The 11,032-nt window shown below is 35.0% G+C and overlaps 2 protein-coding genes across 2 annotated transcripts; both read right to left on the reverse strand.

Annotated features, from left to right (window-relative positions):
* Positions 1-2,173: 2,173 nt before the first annotated feature.
* Positions 2,174-2,883, reverse strand: LOC132301660 (uncharacterized). Its single transcript, XM_059798899.1, has 2 exons — positions 2,501-2,883; positions 2,174-2,411 (listed from the first exon to the last, which is right to left on the reverse strand). Exons 1-2 carry the CDS (start codon positions 2,881-2,883, stop codon positions 2,174-2,176), a joined length of 621 nt encoding a protein of 206 aa, XP_059654882.1.
* Positions 2,884-8,796: 5,913 nt separating this feature from the next.
* LOC132300641 (cytochrome P450 71AU50-like) lies at positions 8,797-10,602 on the reverse strand. The gene is made up of 2 exons (XM_059797819.1): positions 9,586-10,602; positions 8,797-9,501 (listed from the first exon to the last, which is right to left on the reverse strand). The coding sequence occupies exons 1-2, from the start codon at positions 10,522-10,524 to the stop codon at positions 8,923-8,925; spliced, it is 1,518 nt and encodes a 505-aa protein (XP_059653802.1). The 5' UTR covers positions 10,525-10,602; the 3' UTR covers positions 8,797-8,922.
* Positions 10,603-11,032: the final 430 nt, after the last annotated feature.

An 11,032-nucleotide genomic window follows, 5' to 3' on the forward strand; every position in this document is an offset into this window, starting at 1 on the left:
AGATGAGAACATAAACCCTAATTTTCTAGAGAGAAAAAAAATATTCCTTTTTCCTTCTCATAAAAATCACCCCCTAAAATATACATAGACCATGTATATTTATAGGCAACATAAAAATAAAGAAAAGGAAACAACAAATCATTCTCCATCTCTAATTCATATGTCTCAAATCTAATATGATTCCAATATCAAGTTGGGCTATGAGTGAGAATCCATTGGGCCTATTATTTTATTGGCTACAATGAATTAATAATTGGCCCGGTCCATGGACCCAATTAAATTAATTCATAAATTAATTTCTACTCCACTAAAAGAAATTAATTGAACTCCAATTAAATAATAAATAACCTCTAAGTCAATATTGCACTTTGACCCCTCTATGCATAATTAGTTATCGGATAAATAAAGCCATCAATCCGACTACTTAATTAATATATCTATTTTGGTACCTCTGATTATTTCTGGCTCGATCACAATAAAACATTTGTTTGACAAAAATAATAATTTAAATAAATAAATATATAATAAATCATTTTGTCTAAAAACACACGAAGGCCTTCGAATTTACTTTGTGATCAATCATAATCAATACAAAATAAATACAAGTAACAATGATGCAAATATTGAAAATATAACCCTCTAACTATTAATTACATAACTACCCAGAGTGTCGGTCTAATGATCCCGAAGAATCCGCCGAACAAATCAAAGTAATTATTAATTAATAAAAGAGTTTATACTTTTCTCATGCTTAAGAGTCAAATGCCATGACGGTGATAGGGAGTAATTGCATACGACGGCTCTCGCAATATATGTCAACCTAACGCGGATCCAGTTCAAGTCTTAATTAATTATGAGTCCATCCATAATTACCGACTATGAACAATTTATAATTACTATTTATATATCATGCATTGATTGCCATCACATACATATATATAAATATTTCTTGTAATTACATGGACACTATTAATTTCATAGTGAATCGAAACATAATACATTGAATTCACCAATTATATAAATCATAAATATTTCAGATATATCAAGAACATATGTCACTATAATCCAGATAGGAATTTGTTATGTCAGGGCATATAAATCCCAACAATAACAACTTAAAGGCAAATAAATAGAAAAAAAAACATACCAACTTAGTATAAGTAGTATCATTACCCACACAAAAAATAAATAAATAAAGAACATTTGCATTGGCAAACAGTCATCCCGAAGTGCATAACAATTTAAAGGTAAATAAATAGAAGAAGTATACCTTTTTTCAGACTTGTTGCAAACAGCAGCAACCAAATGACCATCACCATGTTCAACTCAATATAAGTAGTATAATTACCCCAAAAAAAATAATAATAAAATAAAATTTGCATAATACTTTGTATAATAGTTAAACACAATGTCCATCAACAATAAATTTTCCTTGTCTTCTTAATTAGACTCAATCAACTTAATTAATATCCTTACACCCATATATAGAAACATAATTTAATGGAAAACAAAGATATCACATCATGACGACATACAAGTTATAATAAGAACATTATAAATTACAAAGCCAATAATTAAAAAACAGAGCAGTAAGTAACATATAAGGATAGGTTAAAAACTGATGATAATTAAAACAAAAATAAACAACTGGTCAACATAGCAGTTTTAGGACAACAAATACGTAAAACATAGCAGTTAGTATAGTCATCCAACAAAAAAGTTAAACGTAGTTATTACAGTCATCCGGGAAAATAAAAGAAATAGCAGTTATATAGTCATCCAAGTTTTAAAACAAACACACGACTGAAGAAGTACATCAACCATGAACGTCAAGACCCATCACCCATCCCACTTTCCTATCATCAGGAATGCTAAGAAAGATATCCCCTCCACAATGGTGAGTCATGGAACATCCCTAGGGCCTTATTGTAATGGGAAGTATCAAGTCCTTCCAAGTTAGTCATAACCCTAATGCAACCTTGCACTTCTTCCCTATCCTTGTACCTTAGGGTGGGAGAGTTACAATCACCTGCCTCATGGGATGCTACATGATTCGAAGAGGTAATAGCTATGGCTTTTTCTATTGCCTCAAATTTCCTCTTTGAATTCTTAGTCATGGTTGCAATGACTGAAGACATTGTGGATGCAAAACTACCTTCCTAGCTTTCCTAGGTCAGGGTTCAAGTGATGGAGTCCTCTCTTTACCTTGTACATCATTTCCTTCCTCATTGATAGTATCATCAAGAGAATTAATGTGAGACATATTTGTGGGTACATGCGACGTTGGGTGAGATCTAGTAAAAGGACGGACTTGAGATCCTGTTGCATGTGTGTCTCCAAAGATGGTGGACAACTTGTCAAAGTGCTTAATTACAACCCTTCTTGCGAATTTTTTTCCCACATTTAAGAACCTACATGTTATAATAAGCTTATTATAAAAACATGTGTATCCCAAAAACAGTAAAAATAATACTACAACAGATCACAAACCTTTGACAACCTTACCCATCTCTCATCTTCCATTACAATCATTCCACTCTCAGCATTATAGCCCACACCCATCTCAGACAACAACTTTTTGAAATCCTTGTGTATTGCCCTCAATTGGTTGAATTTATTTCTAAGTTGTTTAATGGTGTATGTTTTTCCTGTTTCAACCATCATTCCTTCCATTATCTTTCTCCACCCAACATTGTTAAAAGTTGCATTTGTACGATTTCCTTGCCTAACCTCTTCCCCCATCAGCAAAATGAATTTTTCTTCCAAATAGTCATCCCAAATATTTTTCCCATCATCCATCGTGTCCATCAAATCTACTTGCACCTCATCACCCAAGCTCATTTCATTGGCATATTCATATAGATTATTGGGATTAAGATACATCTAACAAACAGAATGGTTATAAAAGTATAATCAGAAATATTACTGAAAACCAATCATAAAAGTTTTTTAAATGAAAAAAAATTACAAGTTAGAAGTCATTTTGCATACAGGTGGCATGATACACAATTTTACAATTTGATCTATTCAATTTTCAAATAGTTATACACAAAAGATGAGATTCAATACAAATAAAAAGTATAAGAAGAAATATTATTTTACTGAGAACCAATCATAAAAGATTTTAAATATAGGTAGGCATGATACACAATTTAAACAACTAGATCAATTGTGATTCAATTCAGTTTGCATATAGTTCTACAAAAAAACTGAGATTCAGTAACCAATGAAAATATATTTTTAAATGAAAAAAAAGTTACAAGTTGAAAGTCACTTTGCATATACGTAGCATGTTACACGGTTTTACAATTTGATCAATTAGTTTCAATTCTGTTTTCATATAGTTATACACAAAAACTCAAGTTCAGTACAAATAAAAAGTATAACAAAATATATTATAACTCTTAGTGAGAACTAATCAGAAAAGATTTTTAAATCAAAAACAGTTACAAGTTGGAAGTCAATTTGAATATAGGTAGCATGATAAACAATTTTAACAAATAGATCAATTGGGTTTCAATTCAGTTTGCATTTTGTTGTACACAAAAACGAAGTTTCAGTAACCAATGACAAAAGATTTTTACATCAAAAAAATTTACAAAATCGAACTAACCAATCTGTAATTTCAACACAAACAAGATCATTAGACACACATATAAAAAATGAATCGAAGTAACCAATTTGTAAATTTAGAAAAATGGAAGACAGAAAAAACCCACATTTATACACAGCATAAAACAAAAATTTATCCAATACAAATCTGTAAATTCAGAAGTAGTGTTGAAATTTTTACTTTTAGGACGAATAAAAGGCCAGTGACAATGTCATGCCATTGCAACACTCATACTCTATAAACGAACAACACAACACAAACACAAAAAATTTAATTAAAGTGACAAAAATGTTAAAAACAGTTGAAATTTCATTTCAGAAGTAGGGTATCCAAATCGAAGACACAAATAGACCCAAAGTTATACACAACATAAAACAAAATTGAATCAAAGTACCAGACTAGATTTTTCAGAAGAAGGGTTTCCAAATCCAAGATAGAAATAAACCCAAAATTATACACAACATAATAAAATATGAAACGAAGTAAGAAAACTTGAAATACTGAAATACGATTTTCAGATCCAAGCACAAATTCAACCCAAAACAAGACAAAAGATAATAAAATCTAAATCGAAGTACAAAACTTAAATTTCTGAAGTACGGTTTCCATATCCAAGCACAAATTGAACCCAAAATTATACACAAGATAAAAAAATATGAATCAAAGTAACAAAACTTGAATTTTCGAAGTACGGTTTTCAGATTCGAGCACAAATTCAACCAAAAATAAGACAGAAGATAATAAAATCTGAATCGAAGTGACAAAACTTAAATTTTCGAAGTACGGTTTTTAGATCCAAGCACAGAGTTAACCCAAAATGTTACACAACATGACAAAAAACTCATCCAAGTAACAAAACTGAAACCCTCACCACTAGGGTCGTTTCAGATCCAAGCAAAAAAACCAACACGAAATAGGAAAAAATTACCATCAAGACGAAAAAGAAGAGGAATAAGAACAAAATGGAGTTATATTTACCGATCGGAGCCTGTAAGAACGTCGCTTGTAGCGACGGGATGATTGAAGCTCGGTGCACAGTGGAATCGCCTCTGAATCGCCTTAGGGTTTGCTCTCGTTTACTTTCAACATTTGTAGCTAGATATGGAATAATTGCTTCAAGCATTTTAGGCCCAATGATTCCATTAATGGGCTACAGTGCAGGAAGCATTTTACCGCTACAGTTCTGGAAGCAACAAGAAGCATCATTTTCAAAAGTGTTTTAGCACTGTTTGGAAGCGTAGCAGTTTTCACCAAACATGCTTTGGGCCAAAATTTTGCTACATTAACTAGCCCGAAGCAAAAAACATGTGGCAGAAGCAGCCACCAAATAGGGCCAAAAGAATGCACAACTTATCTACAACAAAGGAAAAAGGAAGAGCAATTTATCATGTTCATTTCCTTTTACAAAACATGCATTTTGTGTAATTTTCTAACCTGGATTTATGATGTATGCCTTGAATCATTATATGTAATGAGGCTTTAGAGCCACTTGTTTATTTCATTCTCTTATGTATTAAACACAAATGTATGTATTCACACGCCTCTGCACGTTTAAAATTTATGTTAAACCATTTCATGTTGGAGGATTTGAGGTATGCATGAACTATTACATTTTCTGGTTTACAGCAAAGTATTCTGCAGTTTTCAAGTCATTTTAGTCGACTGATACAGGTATTCGGTCGACCGGTATCTTTTTGAGCCATTATAAGAGTTGAGACGGTAACCATTTTACTGTTGGGACCACATTTGGCAGATGGATATAAACTTTCGGTCGACCGGTAGTCGGTGTCCCATTTCTGTCGACCGATTTGTTTGCAGGTTGGCCAGCCTTACTTGGTCACTTGCTGAGATACCCCTCGGATCCGAGACACGGGTTGATCAGGCCCAGGCCCAAACCCGAGGGAATATCAAACAATTAATATTTTATAATGACACGGAATACAAAATAAATTAAGAAATGAAATTAAAGCTGGAAGGAACTAAAAATAGAATCCGCAAAATATTATAATTATTAAAATCCATCAAACCCAAACTCCAAAACTCCATCAGTTTACAACTTGGGAATCCATCTCTAGTGGACCCCTATTAAACATCCAAACGGAAGATAGAACAAATGTAATAAACGTCCAGAAATAAAACTATAGAGAGAGCCCTATATCGTCGGAAGAGTGAATAAAGACCTCTGCTCAGCACAAACACGTCTAAGCCTGGAACTGTCATGTACCTGAAAAATAGAAGTGGGTCAGGCCCACGCGCAAGTTCTATACTACTACAATCCAAACAGAGGCCCGATACGCATGTACATCCTAAACAATTCAACAATAGCTAATAGTCCGTAAATATATATATAGTCACACTAAAGGACTCTCACTGGACTACAGGCCGGTCTCAACCTGAATAGAGGTAACATGCTAAAACGCACACGAAGTGGGCATATGTACCTATACCTAAACAGGGTACACCTCCAACCATCGTAGCCAGCTACACATCCCGATGCATATACGCTCCCTAGCCATCGGTCCTGAGACTCAAGCTCATACCGAGGCACCATAACAGTACATATATAAAATCCATCCAAAACCCCTGGTATTGCCGCTCAACAAGTAGTTGCCATGACAATACAAATCCACGGAACTTAACTTTTAGTTAATCCCATCCTTATTCCAAGTAGGTGGGTAATGGTATTGTTTTAAAAACCAAACCCATCCTTAGTATGCCACCGTCCCATACCGGTGCCTACTTTCCAATCCTCCAGTAGTCAATAATACCAATAAATCAAGTATATATCAACTAAATTCCAACATCCAACATTTAATGTTAGCAGTGATAAAATAAGCATTGATAAACAGGGTCACAACAACAACATATACATGCCCAATTTAAGTTGTTCCCTTTAGTCTGATATAAAGACAGAATTAATTAAAACTTCCATTTAACACCTTACAAATGACATACAGATATGTAGGGTATGTATCACAAAATCCTAACCTCCACAGTTAATACTAACTGTGATAATGTAAGAATCAAAATAATATTCACAGTATGTATGTAGACATGCTCAAATTATAGTGTTCCACAAAACCGATCTAGTGTTAAACTCAAATCCTCCTAATATTTAAGTTCCAACAGTTGCTATTACAGAAGTTAAGATAGCTATCATCTAGACCCATCCTTCCAATAATTTATACTAGCAGTGGTAAGGAAAAACGTGAACCACAGAACCACAATGCATCCACAAACATGCTTAGTCTAGGTTGAACAAGCATACAACACTACTGTAACTACCAGTTTCATAGCAAAACAGATATCATTTTAGTTTGGTTTAATCTTCATTAATCCTGGAATCATTTAAGAGTGCAAAGAGTATGAAGCCTAAGGGAAAGAGTAAGGATAGAATCTTGCCTCAGAAACTTTTGTTCAAAGTTTCGACGTCGTCTTCTTAAAAAATCCAGGCGAGTTCCAAAACCCGGTTACTGTTCACGGGTACGAAACACTATTCCCGAACTCAAAATCTAATCTCCACCATTCAGATTGTGCAACACTGAGTCATGAACCTATCCTCTAAATTTCAGCTCAATCGGACCACGGACGAAGCGGGATCGGATGTTTGATGAAATCTAGGCAGAATGGAAAAAAACCTATGCGACCCAGTTACTGTTCACGAGTACGAATCACTGTTCCCGAGGTCAAACTCTGATCTTCACCGTTCAGATTGTGCGTTACTGAGTCGTGAACCTCTCTTCCAAAATTCAGCTCGATCGGACCACGGACGAAGCGGGATCGGATGTTTGATGAAATCTGGGCAGAATGGAAAAAAACCTGTGCGACCCAGTTACTGTTCATGCGTACGAATCACTGTTCCCGAGGTCAAACTCCGATTTCCACCATTCAGATTGTGCGTCACTGAGTCGTGAACCTCTCCTCCAAAATTCAGCTCGATCGGACCACGGACGAAGCAGAATCAGAGCTTTGATCAAACCTTGGCAGAATGTGAAAAACTGCATTTTTCCTTCTCCACTTCCACAAAACATATGCTTTGTTTAAAAAAACCCTACACAGACGTCTACCTTATACTTATAGAGTTTTCCTAAACTCTATGTTCATTTAAGTCCAACTCACAATCCTAACCGGCCCATCCAATTAACGTAGAAACCTACGACGGTTATAATATAAAACCCTAATTTACACTGTAATTAAAACCCTAGTTAGATGTATTTACCTAATTACCCTATTCACCATTAAATACTTAACAAATAATCTAATTGAACAAAATAATAATTAGTAAACCCAATTAAACCAAATAAGACACACATAAAATAAGATACACATAGAATAATTAAACCAATTACACTTAAACCATTAATGCCAATTAAATAATTAAAACACTAACAAGTAATTCCAATCAAATAACTAAACCAATTACACTTAAACCATTAATGCCAATTAAATAATTAAAACACTAACAAGTAATTCCAATCAAATAATTAAAAATAAATATCATTTAAATAAATTAAATCACCACAAAAGAAAACAATTAAGCACCTAATAAAAAAATAATGACACATAATCAAATAAAATGCACTTAAATAATAAATTAAATACCATTAAATACCAGGAATATCCTTTTTAAAATTAAGGGTATTACACTTGTCTATGCATGTTAGAATTAGGGGTATTACACTTGCCTATGCATGTTAGGATCCTTGTATCACTTCCATTTTATGTTATTGACCTAGTATAAATTGTTTTAGAACATGTATGACCTAGTTTGGTCCTAGTACTTGTTCTTTGAGTGTCATTTGTGCCAGCATGTTAGGATCCTTGTATCACTTCCATTTTATGTTATTGACCTAGTATAAATTGTTTTAGAACATGTATGACCTAGTTTGGTCCTAGTACTTGTTCTTTGAGTGTCATTTGTGCCAGAATGTACCGCTTAACCTTTATTACCCTTTCGTATTCGTCTTCTACTTTAGTCTCGTAATTTCTTAGGAGGTCACTTTGTTATCTTAGAGGTAATGCTTAAATAACCTCTTCTCTTTTCTTGTTTTTGCTTTTTGGATTTGATATCGGGTCAATTTTTAGGTTACTCGTTAAAGTACCTATATTATGAAAAATCAGGCGGTCACGGTGATGCTATCTCAACCAAAAAGTACCAGATCAGAAAGTCACAAGAATCTGCATTTATATATTATTGTTAAACTTCTCATTACTCTTTCCCAAGTCAATTGAACACAAGCAAATCAAGCTATTAGTATACAATAAATTTTTTTAATATAGTGCATACAAGAGTTGGTGAACAGAATTGACTACATAAACATGTCTACACGACAGATATAATTATTTTGCAGCTGCAGTTGAGTTGGCAACATGTTATTTGGAAGTTTCCAATCAAAGCAATGCACCAACTGTGCCACCACTAGCCGGACTATTGTGAGACCCAATTGCATCCCGGGGCAACTTCTCCGGCCAGAGCCAAATGGGAGAAGTTGGTAGCCTAGTCCCTTGACATCTATACTACTTCCAGCAAACCTCTCTGGAAAGAACTTCTCAGGATCAGTCCATGTATTTGGATCTCGCCCGATTGCCCATGCGTTTATGGTGATCCGAGACTTCTTGGGTATGTGAAAACCATCGACCGTGCAATCTTCTGTGGACTCATGCGGAAGCAGTAATGGCGCAACTGGATGGAGCCTGAAGGCTTCCTTCATCACCATGTCAAAGTACTTCAAGCTCTCCAGGTCTGATTCCTCCACTAACCTGTCCATGCCCACAACTTCCTCCAACTCTTTTTGTACCTTTTTCGTTACTCGCGGATGCTTTAGAAGTTCGGAGAGTGCCCATTCGATTGTTGTTGCTGAAGTATCCATTCCGGCTACAAGCAAGTCCTGCAAATAATTTTAGAATCACTTGACATCTTTTTGGGACAGAAAGTACTAAAATTAGTAGAAAAGTTCAATCAAATTAATTACCACCATAAGGGCTTTGACGCGGGAACGATCCATAGGATACTCAGCTTCTTCAGATCCCATGTGTGCCAAAATGATATCAACAAAGTCCTTGGTTTGGCCTTGGTCCCTAGCTCGAAGATGATCATCAATGATCTTCTCAAAAAATTGATCAAACACCTCGCTAAGAGCCTTAAAGCGCTTATCGAGTCCCTGAAGATCGAGTGCTCCAACATAGGGGAAGTAATCGGCAATGTTGGGAGTGACTGCCAACTCCATGCCCTCTTCCATCATAGCTTTGAACCCCCTCTCATCGAAGTCCTCATCCGTGTACTTCTTCCCAAACATCATCCGGCAAATCATTTCCGCATTCATGGATGAAACCTTGGCACTAAGATCAACACCACCACCATCCTGAGCCGCCGCCGCCTCTTTGATTGATTTTATCAGAATTCCGACCTCTTCCCTCCTCATAGACATGAACGAATTTATCTTAGCGCTGCTAAACAACTCTAAGGTGCACAATTTGCGCATACTGCGCCAATAAGGGCCGTGTTCAGCAAAAATCAAGTCCCTTTGCCCATAAGTCACATACTTAAGAGCCTGAATAATTGGCCTACCAGCAAAAACATGGTCATGGGTCTTGAGAAATTGCTTGGCTGCTTCTGGGGATGAGACAACGATGTTGGAGACGAAGCCGAAGCGCGTGTACATGATGGGACCATATTTTTTGGCTAGCCGATGGAGATCTCGGTGAGGGAACTTCCCTAACATATGCAGGTGTCCCAAAATTGGGAGGCCTCGAGGGCCTGGAGGTAGTCTCCTCCCATTCTTCTTCTTTCTAATTGTAAACCATATTGCTTGCAGAATATAAGCAGCTAGAGGAACCAATGCAAGCATTAACCAAGTTGAAGCCATGGTTAATATGATAGAATTACACAGGCTTGTGTCGGCCATTCTCATGCTCAAATGGTCAAGATCTCTTTGCCCACGTCTTCATAATATATCTGTCTCTCTGCCAGTCTATAGAGTCAGAGCTCTTTAACTACTTGAAAGTTCCATACATATCTTGATAAAATCTCTCTCTCCCTCTCTCTGTCATTTAAAAGTAGAGAAGACAAATTTAAAATATCTTTGGTACAGACATAAAATCTCTTTGATATAGACATAAAATATCTTTGATATAGACGTAAAATATATATATATATATATATATATTTAAAATTTAATTTTTTTTTAGTATTTGATTATCGTAAAATATTTAAGAAAAAAAAAAATTTAATTTAAAAAAAAAAAATTATTTATTAATTTTGAATAAATTATTTTACATGTTCAATCCGATAATTTTGATTTTAATTTCGAAATAGACCTTTATCAAATATTAATATTAAAAATAATAAAATATAGAGAAAGAAAAAGTAGTTGTGGTCATCAATAGTGGTACCGCTGCAGTAAATAGCTTGGGCACTAG

This window comes from Cornus florida, unplaced genomic scaffold, assembly GCF_030987335.1.
Source record: "Cornus florida cultivar Cherokee Brave unplaced genomic scaffold, ASM3098733v1 CherokeeBrave_3.0.0_Hap2_Chr03, whole genome shotgun sequence".
NCBI classification, from domain to species: domain Eukaryota; kingdom Viridiplantae; phylum Streptophyta; class Magnoliopsida; order Cornales; family Cornaceae; genus Cornus; species Cornus florida.